Source organism: Coregonus clupeaformis, chromosome 2 (assembly GCF_020615455.1).
Source record: "Coregonus clupeaformis isolate EN_2021a chromosome 2, ASM2061545v1, whole genome shotgun sequence".
NCBI classification, from domain to species: domain Eukaryota; kingdom Metazoa; phylum Chordata; class Actinopteri; order Salmoniformes; family Salmonidae; genus Coregonus; species Coregonus clupeaformis.
In genome coordinates this window covers 39,614,252-39,636,811 of record NC_059193.1, presented here as the reverse complement: position 1 = coordinate 39,636,811, position 22,560 = coordinate 39,614,252, and the positions used below count along the sequence as shown (strand labels likewise).

The 22,560-nt window shown below is 41.1% G+C and overlaps 1 protein-coding gene across 1 annotated transcript in view; it reads right to left on the bottom strand.

Moving 5' to 3' along the window:
- Window positions 1–14,046, bottom strand: part of tnmd (tenomodulin) — a 133,085-nt gene extending 119,039 nt beyond the window's left edge. Inside the window, exons 1-2 of the mRNA XM_041841698.1 lie at window positions 13,950–14,046; window positions 7,664–7,798 (exon numbers count right to left, since the gene is read on the bottom strand). Coding sequence (XP_041697632.1) covers window positions 7,664–7,798; window positions 13,950–13,997 — 183 coding nt within the window. The 5' untranslated portion in view covers window positions 13,998–14,046. The remainder of the gene's footprint in view (window positions 1–7,663; window positions 7,799–13,949) is intronic.
- Between the last annotated feature and the right edge of the window lie 8,514 nt (window positions 14,047–22,560).

The following is a 22,560-nucleotide window of genomic DNA, read 5'->3' as shown; positions in this document are numbered from 1 at the left end:
ATGCACTCTAGCAAACTTCAGACGGGCCTGGACATGTACTGGCTTAAGCAGGGGGACACGTCTGGCACTGCAGGATTTGAGTCCCTGGCGGCGTAGTGTGTTACTGATGGTAGGCTTTGTTTCTTTGGTCCCAGCTCTCTGCAGGTCATTCACTAGGTCCCCCCGTGTGGTTCTGTGATTTTTGCTCACCGTTCTTGTGATCATTTTGACCCCACGGGGTGAGATCTTGCGTGGAGTCCCAGACCGAGGGAGATTATCAGTGGTCTTGTATGTCTTCCATTTCCTAATAATTGCTCCCACAGTTGATTTCTTCAAACCAAGCTGCTTACCTATTGCAGATTCAGTCTTCCCAGCCTGGTGCAGGTCTACAATTTTGTTTCTGGTGTCCTTTGACAGCTCTTTGGTCTTGGCCATAGTGGAGTTTGGAGTGTGACTGTTTGAGGTTGTGGACAGGTGTCTTTTCTACTGATAACAAGTTCAAACAGGTGCCATTAATACAGGTAACGAGTGGAGGACAGAGGAGCCTCTTAAAGAAGAAGTTACAGGTCTGTGAGAGCCAGAAATCTTGCTTGTTTGTAGGTGACCAAATACTTATTTTCCACCATAATTTGCAAATAAATTCATAAAAAATCCTACAATGTGATTTTCTGGAGAAAAAAATTCTCATTTTGTCTGTCATAGTTGACGTGTACCTATGATGAAAATTACAGGCCTCTCTCATCTTTTTAAGTGGGAGAACATGCATAATTGGTGGCTGACTAAATACTTTTTTCCCCCACTGTATATAAGTTTATAGACTATGTGCCATGGAATCGGCACATCGAAAATCTCTACCCAACTATTTTGCAACCTGTATGGCGCAGCTGTCCATTTTTTGGTCCTTAAATATAACTGGTATACTTTTTTATTAATCTTTTTTTTTATACCAATTTTGGTCTTTAATGCAGGGCCGACAGACAAGTTCCTTAGCTTCTCCCCCTTCCACTTTCCTCCTCCATTTTTTTGCAATAATGCTGCAATCAGTTATTTGTAATTTTGGGTAGAGCAGACATTTCCATATATTTTGGTCAGCTGCATGTGTGACATAACTCCACCAGTACTATTTATGATATCATTAACAAAGATTTTTTTTATTCTAAAAAGAACGTTTAACAATAATATTTGTTGTAATATTTATTCAGTTTTTTTTTTCTGGTGGATTATATTGAAATTGCAACCAGCTTACTATGGCTTGTTTTAAAAATAGTGATATTTTGGAGATTATTTCATTTTCAAATAACCGAAAGTGAGAGGTTGTTATCTGAATAAAGGGAAAGAGGCAATTTTTTAACACGGGGTGAGCCACTCTTACTAATCTGCTGGGGAACCAGTTTGGATTTAAGTATAACTTTTGTATGATTTAAGCCTTTAGTGAGAGTATGTCCACTTCACCATCTGACCATTTTACTGGCAAACTACACGTTAATGTAATTATATAATTTTTTTTTGCAATCCAATATGTAATATGGTACACTTATTATAGTTTGGTTGTAATCCAGAGAGGTTATGAGGCTGTACAGGGATCCACATTGCGGATTTAAAAGAAAACATAATTCGTCAGCGTACAATGACACCTTTGTGTTTAAGCCCAGAATTTCTAGCACCTTGATATTATTGTTGGATCTGATATTATTTTTTTATAGCTAACATTTCGATGGCCATAATAAATAGATATGCCAATAGTGGATAGCCCTGTTTTACTCCTCTTGACAGTTTAATACGTTCTGAGAAGTAGCCAATTTTAAATATTTACCACCTGGGTCCTGTTTCAGTAATAGTGAACTCAGACCTTCTTGCTGAGCATCTGATAGTCTATTAATTTTATAGGAGTGGTTAAAACATGGAAATAACTGACCTCTAAGTACATCAAAAAAGGTTTGATAAACCTCATCTTGTATGCAATCCAGCCCTGGAGTTTTCCCGAACTTGAAGGCTTTCATTTCATTAAGAAGTTCCTCCTCTGTAATTTGGCCTTCGCATGAGTCTTTCTGTACAGCTCTTACTTTCACACTATTAATAGAAAAATAATCCTTACAATTACCTTCAGTGGAGGTGGAGGATACTGAAATGAAAACATATGCTTAAAGTACTTTGCTTCCGCTTTCAAAATATTGTTTGGTGAATCAAGGATGACGCCGTCATTTGTAACAAGTTTCTGTAAATTGTTTTTTGCAGTATTTCTATGTTGATGGTTAAAAAAATAACTTGCTGCATGTTTCCCCATTTTCCATCCAGTTTGCTTTATTGTTTATAATATATTACACTTGATCTTTCTTGAATAAGTTCCAACAGTTATTTTAGTTTTTCCACTAACTTATTCTGTGCCTATATGGTACAGTTTTTATAGCTATCTATCTGTACTGTTAGTTTTGACCTACAGTGCCTTCAGAAAGTATTCACACCCCTTGACTTTTTCCACATTTTGTTGTGTTACAGCCTGAAATAAAAATAGATAAAATTGAGATTTTTGGGAGTCACGGGCCTACACACAAACCCCCATAATGTCAAAGTGGAATTATGTTTATTGAATGACTACCTCATCTCTGTACCCCAGACATACATTATCTGTAAGGTCCCTCAGTCGAACAGTGAATTTCAAACACACATCCAACCACAAAGACCAGGGAGGTTTTCCAATGCCTCGCAAAGAAGGGCACCTATTGGTAGATTGGTAAAAAAAGCAGACATTGAATATCCTTTTGAGCATGGTGAAGTTATTAATTACACTTTGGATGGTGTATCAATACACCCAGTCACTACAAAGATACAGGCGTCTTTCCTAACTCAGTTGCCGGAAAGGAAGGATACACAACATTGTGGCCCCGTGTAGCTCAGTTGGTAGAGAATGGCACTTGCAACGCCAGGGTTGTGGGTTCGATTCCCACGGCGGGCCAGTATGAAACATGTATGCACTCACTTAACTGTAAGTCGCTCTGGATAAGATTGTCTGCTAAATGACTAAAATGTTTAAAAAATGTTAATGGAAATGTATCTAGAATTAACCCTACAAATAGCACTAATGGGAGATTTGGAAAATCAATCAACAATATAATAATTTCAGTAAAAATATTCATCTTTAACTTACAATCTGTAGATACTATGCAATTAGACAGGTTCAGAATTTATGTGAAACATCACAGCACAGTTGAAAAATATATGGCACATGGAAATCATAAGAGGGTGGTTTATGGAGATAGGTGGGATGGACTGAGAGTAGCTGAGAGGTGGGTTTAAAAGCTCATGTTCTATAATAGTTATGACTGAAAACACGATTTATAATGTACAGTTGAAGTCAGAAGTTTACATACACCTTAGCCAAATACATTTAAACTCAGTTTTTCACAATTCCTGACATTTAATCCTAGTAAAAATTAGTTAGGATCACCACTTTATTTTAAGAATGTGAAATGTCAGAATAATAGTAGAGAGAATGATTAATTTCAGCTTTTATTTCTTTCATCACATTCCCAGTGGGTCAGAAGTTTACTTACACTCAATTAGTATTTGGTAGCATTGCCTTTAAATTGTTTAACTTGGGTCAAACGTTTTGGGTAGTCTTCCACAAACAGTTCTATTTTTGTTTCATCATATCTGAGGACATTTTTCCAAAAAGTACGATCTTTGTCCCCATGTGCAGTTGCAAACCGTAGTCTGTTTTTTTTAATGGCGGTTTTAGAGCAATGGCTTCTTCCTTGCTGAGCGGCCTTTCAGGTTATGTCAATATTGGACTCGTTTTACTATGGATATAGATACTTTTGTACCTGTTTCCTCCAGCATCTGGGATTGATTTGCACTTTTCGCACCAAAGTACGTTCATCTCTAGGAGACAGAACGCATCTCCTTCCTGAGCGGTATGACGGCTGCGTGGTTCCACGGTGTTTATACTTGCGTACTTATGTAAATGACCTATTTCTGTATTTTATTTTTCAATAAATTATCAAACATTTCCAAAAACATATTTTCACTTTCTCATCATGGGGTATTGTGTGTACTGCAGATGGGTGAGAGAAAAACATATTTAATCAATTTTGAATTCAGGCTGTAACACAACAAAATGTGGAAGAAGTCAAGGGTTATGAATACTTTCTGAAGGCACTGTAAATAATTTTTGTTTTTAAGATGAGTATTGAATTGCATGGCCTCTAAAGACACATTTGAAAGTGTCCCATACAATAAGGGGATCTGCTGCACCTATGTTATGTAGGAAAAAGCAGTGGTATAAAGTACTTAAGTAAAAATACTATAAAGTACTACTTAAGTAGTTTTTTGGGGTATCTGAACTTTATTTTATTATTTACATTTTTGACAACTTTCACTTTTACTCCACTACATTCCGAAAGAAAATAATGTACTTTTTACTCCATACATTTTCCCTGACATCCAAAAGTACTCATTACATTTTGAATGTTTAGCAGGACAGGAAAATGGTCAAATTCACGCCTCTAACATTCCTGGTCATCCCTACTGCCGCTGATCTGGCGGACATACTAAAAACAAATGCTTTGTTTGTAAATTATGTCTCAGTGTTGGTTTGTGCCGTCTGGTTTGCTTAATATAAGGCATTTTTTATGATTTACTTTTGATACTTAAGTATATTTAAAACCAAATACTTTTAGACTTTTACTCAAGTAATATTTTACTGGGTGACTTTCACTTTTACTTGAGTCATTTTCTATTAAGGTATCTTTACTTTTACTTTGGGACAATTGCGTTCTTTTTCCACCACTGTAAAAAGTAAGTTATAAATTCTTCTGTCTTGGTTAAAAACAAGTTGTCATCCAGTAGGCTTTGATTATATTTCCAATATCCTCGCCCACGTGAAATTCCGCAAGAGTAATGTGTTAATTGATGGTCCGACTGCATTCTCTCCCAGATCAACACTTTTAAAAACTTTGGGTGCCAGCGAGAATGATATAAGTAAGTAGTCAAGACGACTAGCTTGATTGAGCGTCCACCATGTATATCTCACTAGGTCAGGATATTTAAGCCTCCATATATCCACGAGTTCCAATATATCCACAATATTTGTGATTTCCTTAAGTGCATGAGGGTGATAGTATGTAGTGTGATTTCCTTTATGGTCCATTGAGGTACTTAAAACCGTATTGTAATCTCCCACCATAATAATAGAGTCGTGTATTGCTTGTAAACTCGATAAATTATTATATGTATTTTCAAAGAAGCGTGGATCATCATTAATTGGACCGTATAGATCGAGACAAATATATTTATGGTCCCATGACTGGATTGTCGTCCCCATGACTGGCAGAACACTCCTGTACACATGGATCCTAGGGCCTTTGAGAGATTGGGACCCATCCTTTGAAAAGAGCACAAAGTGCAACCTACAGAACAGAACCAGATTAGCAGCCAACAGCATTTCTAATGCTGTCGCCTCAGTTGTACTGTATATAGTTATACAAAAATATATACAATGAGTATACCAAACATTAGGAACACCTTCCTAATATTGAGTTGCAACCCCCCCTTTGCCCTCAGAACAGCCTCAATTCGTCAGGGCATGGAATCTACAAGGTGCCAAAAGCATTCCACAAGGATTCTGGCCCATGTTGACTCCAATGCGTCCCACAGTTGTGTCAAGTTTGCTGGATGTCCTTTGGGTGGTGGACCATTCTTGATATTCCACAGGAATTCCCACCAGCTAGGTACAAGGTCGTCAAGGTTCTCATTAGCAGCTTTGAGAAAATCCTTGTATATTATGCTCAGACTCTTGAGGAGGCGGGGCTGCTTTAGTGGGTCTCTGACCGCGTTCATCTTTCTGTCTTGACTGCATAGGCTACTTGCGGTAGGCCTATATAACGGGTAAGGACTTCTCCTTAGTGGGTGGGTCACTAAGGTGGATGTCTAGTGTAGGTAGGGTTGGGCACCGATCCATCATGATAGGACAAAAATAAATAAACAAAATGTGTATCCCATATCTGCACAAAAGTGGAGACTCTCGCTCTGTCACAACTCCTGCTCACACACACATGGGGTTCCGACATTTGCAACCACTCACTTTCAACTCATCACACTTTTCCAATCACACAAACTCTCAGGCACCCCATCTTCAAACACACCCGTACTCTCCCCCACACATACATACTGTACATCCTATGTCCTCTGTTTGTTTTGTTTCTATTGCCACCTTATTGATTCCTGCCTCATTTTGGGATTTTTTGTACTTTAATGTTCCAGTTCCTTGTATTTGGGGATGTATTATTGCATTAGTTGTCCCTTCCTATAATGTTTTATTTGATCTATTTATGAATACCATAAATAAAAATCGAATAAATATGAATTATTTTACAACATTCCCGACCTTGAGTAATATAGCGTATAGGTAGTTTAATTATCAGTCTTAATATTCTGGTTAAGAAACAAAATAATTTGCTGTTATTTTCTCTCATTCAAATTTTCATTGAGAATAAATTATTGATGTATTCTTTTGGCATAGTCTTGAGTAAATTAGCTTCTCCCCCCCTTGGGTAATCTGGGGGAAAGATGCGGATTGAAAATGCTCTCCATCAAAAGTGAGTGAATTGGATTTTCACAAGATGAATGGCTCGGACAAGAGTTTACTCCAATTATATCATGAAGAGGCTTGAGTTCTAGTGCTGCCAATGTGGTCAACTGCAATTAAGGTTGGTTGGACAGAGGTATCAGGAACAGGAATTGCTTAAACATATTTACACTGCTTGTAGAGAGAAGCTAATAGACAAAATGATAAATGACGCTGCAGTTAAACATTTCCAACCAGAGAAGTCATTGTATGACACGAAGGCTTCTTGAAATTACATACTTGACAGAAAAGACATTGAGACAGTAATTTCAAAACACAGCTGTCTTTTCGATGGCCAATAGAGCTTTTAATTCAGTGTATTATTATACTGTGTTATATTATACTGACTGCTGACTGAGGCTGTCTTTGGCTCATTGTGTGGCCATCTCTTTCCATTTCTTACACATTTTCCATGAAAGTCATAGAGACTGTATGATTTGGTCAGGAAAAGCTTGAGTGGGTTTTTTATCCATAGTCTTAACAATTCAAATATTCCATTAAAAGCTGGGCCATACAGCATTGTACCATGACATCGATATAGCTTTTTTCATGAGCAGGTAGAGAAGAATGAGCAGATGTGTAAATGTTAACCTGTTTCAAGGTCGGACATGAGCTTGTTTGATAAGAGCGATGGAAACCTAGTCTACTGCTTGATCGTGAAGTAATACGATGAGTCATCATGACATTCCACAGTTATTGACATAACTCAGGCCTTACCCTCCCCATGCCCAGACAAAATATTTACCATGACTCTAGTCTACTGGTTGATTGTGACGCAATATGATCAGTCATGACATCCTACTGGGCGGCAGGTAGCTTAGTGGTTAAGAGCATTGTGCCAGTAACCGAAAGGTCGCTGGTTCTAATCCCAGAGCCGACTAGGTGAAAAATCTGTCGATGTGCCCTTGAGCAAGGCACTTAACCCTAATTGCTCCTGTAAGTCGCTCTGGATAAGAGCGTCTGCTAAATGACTAAAATGTAAATGTAGACTAAACCTTTACTGTGACTCTAGTTTACTAGTTGATCGTGAAGCAATACTACTGTTACTGAGCCAGGCCTTACCCTCCCCAGACTTGGGCTCCAGAGGTGTCTGAAGCTGAAGATGCCCAGGGTCAACACCAGGAAAACCAGCCCCAGAATCAGGACTCCTCGCTGGTAGCTCCGGTACCTGGTCTTCTTCTCTTTCCCCACCTCCACCTAAGGAGAACATTTGAAATCGGAAGCATTGGTAATCCATTCACACTTCAGAGTGGTTCATGTACATATCATATAATGTAACTACAATGACTTTAAAATGGTGCCTCAACATTACAGCTGCACTGCGAATTGGTATTAGCAGTGATATACATTGTAATAACCTCATTATAACATGACATATGTGAAATAATGTTGGACAATCATTGATGCAAGATTCCTGATGTTGCTTACAAAAATATGTTAATTCTCTCCATAGCCTCTATTCATGGGTTTCACCTCCGTCATATCAAGCCATTGTTATCAACGTTCTCAAAATGGTCTCAACCATAGTGGTGTTCAAAAATCAAATGGTGCCCAGTCATTCTGAACGGGTGGAAATTATTATTTAGTCTAAATTACACTATAGTGGCTTGGAAAATCAATGGCATTGCTACAGTAGGCAAATAATGAGTAGGAAACAACTTTGTCATCATTATGTCGTCGAATTTACATTACCTTTACATTAGACATGTTGTCATTAGCTAGCAAAGTTCGTCAAAAATACCTGGCAATGCTAACATTAGCTAGCTAACTTTCGGTGCTCGCTCCTCACTCTTAGCTAGCTAGCTGATGTTATACTACATCTAAAGTCAATCTGATGACATCACAATGATGACAAAAGGTTCTCCTACTAATTATTTGCCTCCTTTAGAAATGTCATTGTGTTTCCAAGTCACTATAACACACTTTAGACTAAGTCTTCATCAGTGCCAATTGAGAATGCATTAGGTAGAACGTTCAGTCGGGCACCAGTCCTCAAGAGAACGCTCAAAACAATATTGTGACAAAACGTGCAACTCATGAATACTCTATTCATAGTGTGAACTGTCAAACTATATAAAGTTGCAGAAATGCTGGGAGGATTATATCAATAATACCCTCACATTCACTTTTATATTATCAGTATTTCTGTTATTCAGCATGACATTGTGAACCTTCTACAACATTGCAGGCCTTTGAGAAGACCCAGAAGGCATCTGCTAGATGAATTGGAGATTGTAATATTCACATATGCAAACTTGACTCCTGTATAACTGCTCACACTATGCTTCCAGGCTTCCATTGAAGAAGTTAGTGAGAAACATATACACTATCTATACAAAAGTATGTGGACACCCCTTGAAATTAGTGATATTTCAGCCACACCCGTTGCTGACAGGTGTATAAAATCGAGCATACAGCCATGCAATCTCCATAGACAAATATTGGCAGTAGAATGGCCTTACTGAAGAGCTCAGTGACTTTCAACGTGTCACCGTCATAGGATGCCATCTTTCCAACAAGTCAGTTTATCAAATTTCTGTCCTCCTAGAGCTGCCCCGGTCAACTGTAAGTGCTGTTATTGTGAAGTAGAAACGTGTAGAAGCAACAACGGCTTAGCCGCGAAGTGGTAGGCCACACAAGCTCACAGAACCGGACCGCTGAGTGCTGAAGCGTGTAGTGCGTAAAAATCTTCTGTCCTCAGTTGCAACACTAACTACCAAGTTCCAAACTGCCTCAGGAAGCAACGTCAGCACAAGAACTGTTCATCGAGAGCTTCATGAAATGGGTTTCCATGGCCGAGCAGCCGCACACAAGCCTAAGATCACCATGCACAATGCCAAGTGTCGGCTGGAGTGGTGTAAAGCTCGCCGCCATTGGATCTGGTGCAGGGGAAATGCGTTCTCTGGAGTGATAACTCACACTTCACCATCTGGCAGTCCGATGGACAAATCTGGGTTTGGCGGATGCCAGGAGTACGCTACCTGCCCCAATGCATAGTGCCAACTGTAAAATTTGGTAGAGGAGGAATAATGATCTGGGGCTGTTTTTCATGGTTTGGGCTAGGCCCCTTAGTTCCAGTAAAGGGAAACCTTAATGCTACAGTATAAAATGACATTCTAGACGATTCTGTGCTTCCAACTTTGTGGCAACAGTTTAAGGAAGGCCCTTTCCTGTTTCAGCATGACAATGCCCCCGTGCACAAAGCGAGGTCCATACAGAAATGGTTTGTCGAGATCGGTGTGGAAGAACTGGACTGGCCTGCACAGAGCCTAACCTCAACCCCATCGAACACCTTTGGGATGAATTGGAATGCCGACTGCGAGCCAGTGCCCGACCTCACTAATGCTCTTGTGGCTGAATGGAACCAAGTCCCCGCAGCAATGTTCCAACACCTAGTGGAAAGCCTTCCCAGAAGAGTAGAGGCTGTTACAGCAGCAAAGGGGGGACCAACTACATATTAATGCCTATTATTTTTGAATGAGATGTTCGACGAGCAGGTGTCCACATACTTTTGGTCATGTAGTGTACTTGCCTGCACAAAGTAAATAATCAGCATATGGAAAATCTGCAGTGCTACAAAGATACTCAAAAGGTCATTTTCTTCAAATTAAAACTCAATTCCCTGGGCTCAAGGCCACACATTTATAAAATAGGTATTTTGTTCCCCCACAAAGCTCCAGCAGTGAGGGAATTAAATGTTCTGATTCACACTGGACTGCTATCGAAGGTCTCCGAGGAATGTTTATTGCATAAAACAGCTTTTTTGTCTCTATTGTGATTGTAATTGGTACAGTAGATTGGGTAAGGCTTGACAAAATGAGGCTGCCATTTATAAAAGGTATACTCATCTGAAGGAAGCCCAGTACCAGTTAAAAAAATGAATGGAAGTATACACTGAGTGTACAAAACATTAAGAACACCTTCCTAATATTGAGTCCCTTTTGCCCTCAGAACAGTCTCAATTTGTCGGGGCATGAAATCTCCAATGCTTCCCACTGTTGTGTCAAGTTGTCTGGATGTCCTTTGGGTGTTGGACCATTCTTGATATGTGAAAAATCCAGCAGCGTTGCAGTTCCTGACACAAACCGGTGCGCCTGGCACCTACTACCATATCCCGTTCAAAGGCACTTGAATCTTTTGTCTTGCCCATTCACCCTCTGAATGGCACACATACGCAATCTATGTCTTAATTGTCTCAAGGTTTAAAATATTTTTACCTCTACACTGATTGAAGTGGATTTAACAAGTGACATCAATAAGGGATCATTACTTTCACCTGGAATCACCTGGTCAATCTATGTCATGGAAAGAGTAGGTGATTTGTACACTCAGCGTATATGGAAGTAGTTTAGCGGCTGAAAATTGGGTCCTATATCTCTCTTTTTAATCTATATATCTCAGTTATAGGACAGACACTTAAAAATAAACTTCCTTTTAATTTAAAAAAAAATATTTTTCCATGTATGAATATGTTATTCAATGTGTTTCTATGGGCTAATAGATCTAAGGTCAATTTACAATTTAGTTTTTTCTTATATATAAAGGGGTCCTAAAATTCTAAATCAAATAGCTAAATGATCCTTGGTAAAACAATTCTATATGTTAGCTTAGTAGAATGACTAAATGCCCCCCCCACTATGGCCAAGACCAAAGAGCTGTCAAAGGACACAAGAAACAAAATTGTAGACCTGCACCAGGCTGGGAAGACTGAATCTGCAATAGGTAAGCAGCTTGGTTTGAAGAAATCAACTGTGGGAGCAATTATGAGGAAATGGAAGACATACAAGACCACTGATAATCTCCCTCGATCTGGGGCTCCACGCAAGATCTCACCCCATGGGGTCAAAATGATCACAAGAACGGTGAGCAAAAATCCCAGAACCACACGGGGGGACCTAGTGAATGACCTGCAGAGAGCTGGAACCAAAGTAACAAAGCCTACCATCAGTAACACACTACGCTGCCAGGGACTCAAATCCTGCAGTGCCAGACGTGTCCCCCTGCTTAAGCCAGTACATGTCCAGGCCCGTCTGAAGTTTGCTAGAGTGCATTTGGATGATCCATAAGAGGATTGGGAGAATGTCATATGGTCAGATGAAACCAAAATAGAACTTTTTGGTAAAAACTCAACTCGTCGTGTTTGGAGGACAAAGAATGCTGAGTTGCATCCAAAGAACACCATACCTACTGTGAAGCATGGGGGTGGAAACATCATGCTTTGGGGCTGTTTTTCTGCAAAGGGACCAGGACGACTGATCCGTGTAAAGGAAAGACTGAATGGGGCCATGTATCGTGAGATTTTGAGTGAAAACCTCCTTCCATCAGCAAGGGCATTGAAGATGAAACGTGGCTAGGTCTTTCAGCATGACAATGATCCCAAACACACCGCCCGGGCAACGAAGGAGTGGCTTATTAAGAAGCATTTCAAGGTCCTGGAGTGGCCTAGCCAGTCTCCAGAGCTCAACCCCATAGAAAATCTTTGGATGGAGTTGAAAGTCCGTGTTGCCCAGCGACAGCCCCAAAACATCACTGCTCTAGAGGAGATCTCCATGGAGGAATGGGCCAAAATACCAGCAACAGTGTGTGAAAACCTTGTGAAGACTTACAGAAAACGTTTGACCTGTGTCATTGCCAACAAAGGGTATAAAACAAAGTATTGAGAAACTGTTGTTATTGACCAAATACTTATTTTCCACCATAATTTGCAAATAAATTCATGAAAAATCCTACAATGTGATCTTCTGGATTTTTTTTCTTCATTTTGTCTGTCATAGTTGACGTGTACCTATGATGAAAATTACAGGCCTCTCTCATCTTTTTAAGTGGGAGAACTTGCACAATTGGTGGCTGACTAAATACTTTTTTTCCCCCACTGTATAATGCACCTGTATGTGCTGAACCGTAACAGTAGCCATAAACATCCAAGGCTCCAGCCCTCCTCACAATGAGGATATGAAACAGAAGGCCATATAATCATAAAAATGTGGCCAAAGTCTACTCTCTACTCCAGCAGCTTGCGTAAGCAGTGGAAACTTCACTTGACGACAAAACTTTGTCTGCACAGAAGATAAATTGCTCAGAGAAAGACAGAGTGAAAGAGAGAGGGGGAGGCAGAGGCGGAGAGAGTGAGAGGAGTACTGCCAGTCGACCAGTGTTAAACAGGTTTAAGGGTTGACAATCAGCCAGGTGGTTGGTGCCTCTATGGCAGGACTCAGTTCGTGATGAGGGGAGCCTGAAGCCCCCTGCTATTCTGAGAGAGACAGAATGAGCGAGAGAGAGAGAGTGATGAGGGCTTACTTAAAAAAACGAAAGAAAAAAGAAAAAGCTGCAAGAGCTAGACAAACATAGGCAGAGGTCTGCCACAACGGTGCAGGGCAGGGTCATGGTGATGGACATTTTTGCTTAAGGTATCATACATGAACAAAACGTTTAAATTATTCCACAAGACTGGACTAAGAGTGGTCCACTTCCATTCAATACACAGTTTCTTTTTTATTATTGGATATTTTCCTCTAAATGTAATGCCACAGGTGGTTTTTGAATCATAATAATTCCCTCTACTCACATCTTAGTGAGTCTTCACATCACATTTATTTTTTGACTGTCTGTTTTGCCATTTATGAATGTGTTATTCAATGTGTTTCTATGGGCTATAGTAGTAAAGGCCAAATTCAATATTTTACCCCCCCCCCCCCAAATAATAATTATTTTTGGGATACCTACAGGGGCGCTAAAATTTAAAATCAAATAGCTAGCTAAATGATCTCCCCAAAATTATTGAGGAATTAAGCAAATCCCATAGCTCAGGTGAACTCGTGCAACTTGAGTGTACGGAAGAATAATAAAACATGGGGACCCAAGGAGACAAAGCAGAGAGGAAAGATGAGGAAAATATGACTCTCGAAGCAATCAGTCAGGCACCAATATCTAGTCCCATTCTATATGTGATTCCAAAGTGCAAACATTTGGTCACTGTATTATGTCAGATATAACTCTAGGAATTTGAAATACTATTTATCTTAATCTCATAAGGATCTTTTAGCCCCTCAACCCACCTAAAACTCACAATATACCAATTGCAATGGTTCTTTTTTCTGTAAGGTTGTTTTTGCCAAATATGCATGACAAAATACTGACATTTGTTGTCATTTTAATTGCATTCATTATCTTTTCATCAACCAATAATGTAACACCCAATGACCACAGGTTACATCACTGATGATGTGTCCAGAAGCATCAAGCATATTTAATTAATTGCCATTTATTACCAATATCTCCTAATCCTAACCATATTCTACAGTCGGTAGAGTATGAACAGTTAGCACAAGAGAATGCAATTAAGACTCACATCTTTCCATAGAGCCTGCTGACTGCTGGATTGAGAGCTTTTTTCCATAATGCCCAGAGAATAAATGTCTTCAGATTCACTTGTCCTAGCTGGTAAAGCTACTGAGTCTCTAGGAGGAAAAGAGTCAAAACTTCATTCCATTGGTAATTTGAGAGTGCACTGACGGGAGGGGTGGGATGGGATGGAATTGCTAACACACTTCTGATTCCCATTATAAGCAAAGCAGATGTCTCCAGCCGAAGTCTGCTCGAAATTCAAAGGGTGGAATGTCTGAGGTAGATTTTTAACTCTGAGATACTGCACTGCAGCCAGGATAGTTATACTAATTTTACTTTAAATTATCTGCCTCTAGGGGGACGAGCAAACTTTTGAAAGTGTCTGAGAAAATACATATACTTTTTTTTTTTCAATGACCTTTTATAAGGAAGAGAAGGCTTGAACATTTTTACATTTGTGCTCCAGCCTGGCTGTCTCACTGCTCTTTCAAGTGAATGCAACCATTATCAAACACAGCAAATACACAAATAGAAACAACACTCAGGATGGCGCTCCCATCAAATCAAATCAAATCGTATTTGCCACATGCGCTGAATACAACAGGTGTAGACATTACCGTGAAATGCTTACTTACAGCCCTTAACCAACAATGCATTTATTTCTTAATAAAAATGTAAAATAAAACAACAACAACAAAAGTGTTGAGAAAAAAAGAGCAGAAGTAAAATAAAATAACAGTAGGGAGGCTATATACAGAGGGGTACCGGTGCAGAGTCAATGTGCGGGGGCACCGGCTAGTTGAGGTAGTTGAAGTGATATGTACATGTGGGAATGTGTTAAAGTGACTATGCATAAACAATTAACAGAGTAGCAGCATCGTAAAAAGATGGGGTGGGGGTGGGCGGGGCAGTGCAAATAGTCAGTGTAGCCATGATTAGCTGTTCAGGAGTCTTATGGCTTGGGGGTAGAAGCTGTTGAGAAGCCTTTTGGACATAGACTTGGCGCTCCGGTACCGCTTGCCGTGCGGTAGCTGAGAGAACAGTCTATGACTAGGGTGGCTGGAGTCTTTGACAATTTTGAGGGCCTTCCTCTGACACTGCCTGGTATAGAGGTCCTGGATGGCAGGAAGCTTGGCCCCAGTGATGTACTGGGCCGTATGCACTACCCTCTGTAGTGCCTTGCAGTCGGAGGCCGAGCAGTTGCCATACCAGGTGGTGATGCAACCAGTCAGGATGCTCTCGATGGTGCAGCTGTAGAACTCTTTGAGGATCTGAGGACCCATGACAAATCTTTTCAGTCTCCTGAGGGGGAATAGGCTTTGTCGTGCTCTCTTCACGACTGTCTTGGTGTGTTTGGACAATGATAGTTCGTTGGTGATGTGGATACCAAGGAACTTGAAGCTCTCAACCTGTTCCACTACAGCCCCGTCGATGAGAATGGGGGCGTGCTCAGTCCTCTTTTTTTCCCTGTAGTCCACAATCATCTCCTTTGTCTTGATCACATTGAGGGAGAGGTTGTTATCCTGGCACCACACAGCCAGGTCTCTGACCTCCTCCCTATAGGCTGTCTCATCGTTGTCGGTGATCAGGCCTACCACTGTTGTGCCGTCGGCAAACTTAATGATGGTGTTGGAGTCGTGCCTGGCCATGCAGTCATGGGTGATCAGGGAGTACAGGAGGGGACTGAGCACGCACCCCTGAGGGGCCCCCGTGTTGAAGATCAGCGTGGCAGATGTGTTATTACCTACACTTACCACCTGGGGGCGGCCCGTCAGGAAGTCCAGGATCCATTGCAGAGGGAGGTGTTTAGTCCCAGGATCCTTAGCTTAGTGATGAACTTTGAGGGCACTATGGTGTTGAACGCTGAGCTGTAGTCAATGAATAGCATTCTCACGTAGGTGTTCCTCTTGTCCAGGTGGGAAAGGGCAGTGTGGAGTGCAATAGAGTTTGCATCATCTGTGGATCTGTTGGGGCAGTATGCAAGTTGGAGTGGGTCTAGGGTTTCTGGGATAATGGTGTTGATGTGAGCCATGACCAGCCTTTCAAAGCACTTCATGGCTACAGACGTCAGTGCTACGGGTCGGTAGTCATTTAGACAGGTGATCTTAGTGTCCTTGGGCACGGGGACTATGGTGGTCTGCTTGAAATATGTTGGTGAAGACACTTGCCAGTTGGTCAGCACATGTCAATGTCGTCGTTCAGCTACGACTCGGTGAAACATTAGATATTACAGTTTTTAATGTCCCGTTGGTAGGATTAGCCCTGTGTAGCTCAGTTGGTAGAGCATGGCGCTTGCAACGCCAGGGTTGTGGGTTCGTTTCCCACGGAGGGCCAGTATGAAAAAAAAATGTATGAAAATGTATGCACTCACTAACTGTAAGTCGCTCTGGATAAGAGCGTCTGCTAAATGACTAAAATGTAAATGTCAATAAGTGTAATCATAGGTCATCTAATTTATTTTCCAATGATTGAAGATTGGCTAATAGGATTGATGGAAGAGGCATTTTACTCGCTCGCCGTCGGAACCTTACGAGGCACCCCGACCGCGGTCTCTTTCTCCCGTGAATGACGGGGATTTGGGCCTTGACGGGTGTCTGTAGGATATCCTTCGCGTCCGACTCGTTGAAGAAAAAATCTTTGTCCAATACGAGGTGAGTAATCGCTGTCCTGACATCCAGAAGCTCTTTTTGGTTATAAGAGACGATGGCAGAAACATTATGTACAGAATAAATTGCAAATAACACGAAAAAACACACATAATAGTACAATTGGTTAGGGGACTGTAAAACGGCAGCCATCTTCTCCGGCGCAGTGTTGCCATACAGTGCAACAGAAAATAGTTCATTTCCTGTTCCTTTGTTCCATGAAGAGCTTACTTTAACACACTATGACACACTTTGAAACACTATTATACATTGACACACTATGCTGTTTGACACCTTTACAGTCTAAGGCCACTGTGACACTGTGCAAACAGTTAAGCTATCTAACATCTGGCGAGATCTGTCAGATTTCCAACCTTTCAGGCAAAAGGAGGACCTGAAGTTCTGAGGGAGTTAAAGGGAAACTCGATATTCTGGTATTTTCTTCATTAGTTCACTGTTGATACAGTCCCAAAATGTTTCACGTCAGCAGTCAAGTTCTTTGCATTTGCATTTTGCATCATCATGATGATGTGATGGTGACATTTTCTTCTTCAAAGTCCAATATCTTGAAAACTTGGCTGCTGACATGGAAAATTGGGACTGTATCAACAGTGGACTAATGAAGAAAATACTAATTTTTGAGTGGAGTTTCCCTTTAAGGCTATGCTTAATAGTCCATACAATATGTTGCTCCTACAGCACTGACTTTAAAGAATGTCAAAACCTCTTAAGATAAAAAATTAAATAAAAAAACATTTCATATCCCTCCTTTGGAATACAGTTGCCCGGTTATGGACAGGTTGCACATCGACAGAATTGTTGCAGTGTTGCCCATGTCATTTTACTAGAAGGTAAACACTCACACATACCTAGGTTGCATAAGGAAGAGGAGGACTGAGGACTAAGGTCAGTACAACAGAGATAATTTGGGCTAAACTTGGTCAAGCAGGACTTTAGTGTGGCAGGCAACATCCCGACACACATTGTCTGTCAGATCTGATAGCCGTGCGGCTTAGTCAGCTTTTTCCTATTGATATAAATCTTTACAATTACTGTGACATTTTGCAGCAGCTCTTTCAGGAATAGTGTCTTGTCAGCACTGGAGTTGAGCATCCACAGACCCCAATCCCCCTTGCAGCATTCAGGGCGAAACTTGGGCTTCTATACCCATAGAAAATAATAAACATTCATTTGTCAAGTACACGCCAGATACCTACAGATTAGAGGCAGGCTGATGGGAGCAGCTAGAGCAAACCAGGAAGAATTTGAAAAATACACATTTGCTCTTTCCCCCTCTAAGCTCCATCGCTGACTATTATTTGATACTCTTCTGCCTTATCTTGTCTGCTTGTTGACGTTTTAGACCCAGCAATGGAGTACAATGAACCAAGGTGAGGCACATGAAAGTTCAGAAGAAGTGAGGGTTAGTACAGTTGCAAACAGGGCAAGTGTAACTTTTTTCCATGTAATTCACATCTTCCTCCCAAATAAATTGGTTATTGTGTCTACATTGAGTGTTCTTTTCAACATTGCATGGATTTTTCAACCCTTTTCATGTGGCAGAGTGGAATGATGACATCTACAGCTTTGATTGCATGCATGCTGCATTTTTCCACTGTTAAGATCTTCTAGTGTTTTTTCAAGGTGATATTGTAGAGTGTGACTTTATCATACTTGTTCATTAACAACATTTTTGTTTTGCCGCTCCAGACAACAGGATATAATGTAATTCTGACAGGTAACTGTAGCCTGTAGATATTGACAATTTATTGTGTCAGAAAAACCAACAACAACAACACTAAATTCATTGATTTAAGGCCATGCTAAAAAGGTGGGCTTTGAAACATGAATTAAAAGCTAAGATAAAGATACATGAATTAATCAACAAATCAACTTCATGAATGTCTTTATTTTAACAAGTCAATTTACTCAGTGAAAATGATCGTTTCAGTTCTGACCTGACATGATAGTTACACCTTACCCAATAGTTACACCTAGAGCACGGTCTATGAATTTGAATTTCCCAAACCTCATCCTTCAGCTGCCATTTTGCTGTCCCAGATTGTATACTGAACAAAAATATAAATGCAACATGTAAAGTGCTGGTCCCATGTTTCATGAACTGAAATAAAAGATCCCAGAAAAGCTAATTTCTCTCAAATTCTGTGTACAAATTTGTTTACATCCCTGTTAGTGAGCATTTTATCCTTTGTTAAGATAATCCACCCACCTGACAGCTGTGGCATATCAAGAAGCTGATTAAACAGCATGATCATTACACAGGTGCACCTTGTGCTGGGGACAATAAAAGGCCACTCTAAAATGTGCCGTTTTGTCACACAACACAATGCCACAGATGTCTCAAGTTTTGAGGGAGCATGCAATTGGCACGCTGACTGCAGGAATGTCCACCAGAGCTGTTGCAGGAGAATTGAATGTTAATTTCTCTACCATGTCGTTTTAGAGAATTTGGCAGTACGTCCAACTGGCCTCACAACCGCAGACCACGTGTAATCACGCTAGCCCAGGACCTCCACATCCGGCTTCTTCACTTACAGGATCATCTGAGACCAGCCACCCGGACAGCTGATGAAACTAAGGAGTATTTCTGTCTGTAATAAAGCCCTTTTGTGGGAAAATAAATAATTCTGATTAGCTGGGCCTGGCTCCCAAGTGGATGGGCCTATGCCCTCTCAGGCCCACCCATAGCTGCGCCCCTGCCCAGTCATCTGAAATCCATAGATTAGGGCCTAATGAATTGATTCTAATTGACTGATTTCCTTATATGAACTGTAACTCAGTGAAAGTGTTGAAATTGTTGCATGTTTGCGTTTATACTTTTGTTCAGTATACGTTTAAGGAATACTCTTGTGATTATCAATAAAATATCTCAATGTCAAACCCAATGAGGACCCAGCCCGCTCCAATCTCTCCCTATCCCAGTCTGCTGTCCTCACTTGCTTCAAGATGTCCACCATCGTTCCTGTACCCAAGAAAGCAAAGGTAACTGAACTAAATAACTATCGCCCCGTAGCACTCACTTCTGTCATTATGAAGTGCTTTGAGAGGCTAGTTAAGGATAATATCACCTCCACCTTACCTGACATCCTAGACCCACCTAAATTTGCATACCGCCACAATAGATCCACAGACGATGCAATCACCATTGCACTGCACACTGCCCTATCTCATCTGGACAAGCGGAATACCTATGTAAGAATACTGTTCATTGACTACAGCTCAGCCTTCAACACCATAGTACCCTCCAAGTCATCATTAAGCTTGGGCCCTTTGTCTGTGCAACTGGGTCCAGGACTACCTGACGGGCCGCCCCCAGGTGGTGAAGGTAGGAAACAACACCTGCACTACGCTGATCCTCAACACAGGTGCCCCATAAGGGTGCGTGCTCAGCCCCCTCCTGTACTCCCTGTTCACCCATGACTGTGTGGGCATGCACAACTCCAACTCAATCATCAAGTTTGCAGACGACACAATAGTAGTAGGCCTGATTACTAAAAATGACGGGACAGCCTACAGGGAGGAGGTGAGGGCACTGGCAGAATGATGCCAGGAAAATAACCTCTCCCTCAACGTCAACAAAACAAAGGACTTCAGGAGACAGAAGAGGGAGCAAGCCCCCATCCACATCGACGGGGCCGCAGTGGAGAAGGTGAAAAGCTTCAAGTTCCTCGGCATACACATCACTGACAATCTGAAATGGTCCACCAACACAGACAGTGTGGTGAAGAAGGCGCAACAGCGCCTCTTCAATCTCAGGAACCTGAAGAAATTCAGTTTGGCCCCTAAGACCCTCACAAACATTTACAGTTGCACCATTGAGAGCATCCTGTCGGGCTGTATGCACCGCCCCGAACCAGAGGGCTCTCCAGAGGGTGGTGCATCACCGGGGGCACACTGCCTGCCCTCCAGGACACCTACAGCACCCGATGTCAAAGGAAGGCCAAAAAGATCATTGAGGACATCAACCACCCGAGCCACGGCCTGTTCACCCCGCTATCATCCAGAAGGCGAGGTCAGTACAGGTGCATCAAAGCTGGGACCGAGAGACTGAAAAACAGCTTCTATCTCAAGGCCATCAGACTGTTAAATAGCCATCACTAGCCGACCTCCACCCATTACCCTGCACTGAACTTAGTCACTGTCATTAGCCGGCTACCACCCAGTTACTAAAACCCTGCATCTTAAAGGCTGTTGCCCTATGTACATAGAAAAGGAATCACTGGTCACTTTAATAATGTTTACATACTGTTTTACTCATTTCATAGGTATAAACTGTATTCTAGTCAATGCCATCTTATTCAATTATTGCTGTATATATACTATTTTACCCTACATATTCTACAGATATACAAAATATTCTATCCACATACTGTCCATAATGTCTATACATCCCATCACACACACACATACAGTACCAGTCAAAAGTTTGGACACACCTACTCATTCAAGGGTTTTTATTTACTTTTTACTATTTTCTACATTGTAGAATAATAGTAAAGACATCAAAACTATGAAATAACACAAACGGAATCATGTAGTAACCATAAAAGTGGTAAACAAATCCAAAATATATTTAAGATTTGAGATTCTTCAAAGTACTGTATATATATTTATACTCCGGACAACGACATTGCTCGTCCTAATATTTATATATTTCTTATTTCCATTGTTTTACTTTTAGATTTGTGTGTATTTTTGTGAATTGTTAGATACAGTATTACTGCACTGTTGAAGCTAGGAACACAAGCATTTCGCTACACCCACAATAACATCTGCTAAATATGTGTATGCGACCAATAAAATGTGATTTGATTTGAGAAGTGTATCTCACTCACGGTTGGGTAACAATAAAACGTCCCCCTCTCCACACATTTACCCAGCCCATGACCACAGTACTCCAGCAGCCCCACTCTTCCCTTTCACTACAGTAGGGCCTGCATCCATCTGGTCACGGCCAGTAAGCGCGGACATGGATTAACTGGGCCTCACGTGTGCAGTGAGACGACCAAGAGATAGGCGCACATCTCTTGCACACTGACAGCAGACGATGCCCTCCTCTCCCTTTGGACTACACCACAGCACCACTGAGTGGATCAGCACAGATCAAACATCTACTTATTATCCTTTGTGATTCCATTATCCGCTCACGGTCAATCCACAGGTACTGCTTCAGTCTTTCATTAGTGTGGAAAGAGAGGTGGGGTGGAAGGGAGAGAAGAAGTATTAACATGATCAAGACAGTCATGGAAACCGCAGCTCTAGGATCAGGCCGTCTCTCTCTCTCTCTCGCTCTCTCTCTCTCTCTCCCCCTCTCTCTCTCACTGTCTGTCTCTCTGCCTCTCGCTATCTCTGGGTTCTCATGCTTCAGTGAGGAGAGGAGAGGTGTAGTCCAGCACAGGAAGCTTATGCACTTCTCAATGGAACCTATTGACTATTTAATGTACAGTAGCTGTAACCTGAACAGAACAGTCATTTATTCTACTACTAATCCTTTAAAATGTTGCTCTGCTGTGTGTAGAATTTATTGTAAAAGAGCTGCCCCTCAAACATACACAAATACATACATACACCCCTGCACATCAGGTTGTGATATATTTGGTATTCGACAATACTGGTGTAAATGGCCTGAACTTCCTCCAAATCATGGATAGGATGGATCCTGCAGATGAAGTATCTAATCAGGGTTTATCACCAGATCTGAGTCATTAAACACAGGATGAATTAATTAATTATCAGATCATTATGAGCACAGCAATGTATTAAGACATTTATTTCTCAATGAAACGACAGGAGACCACAAGAAGATGCAATTATGAGTGCAGCAACGGAACAAGTGTTTATAATCCGGTAATGTAATTTCTAGTCATTGGATGTTGCACCTATTTCTCCAGAGGGAGCCATCATTTCAAGAGATTTTTATGAGCAAGCAAAGTGAGTAAATAAAAGTTG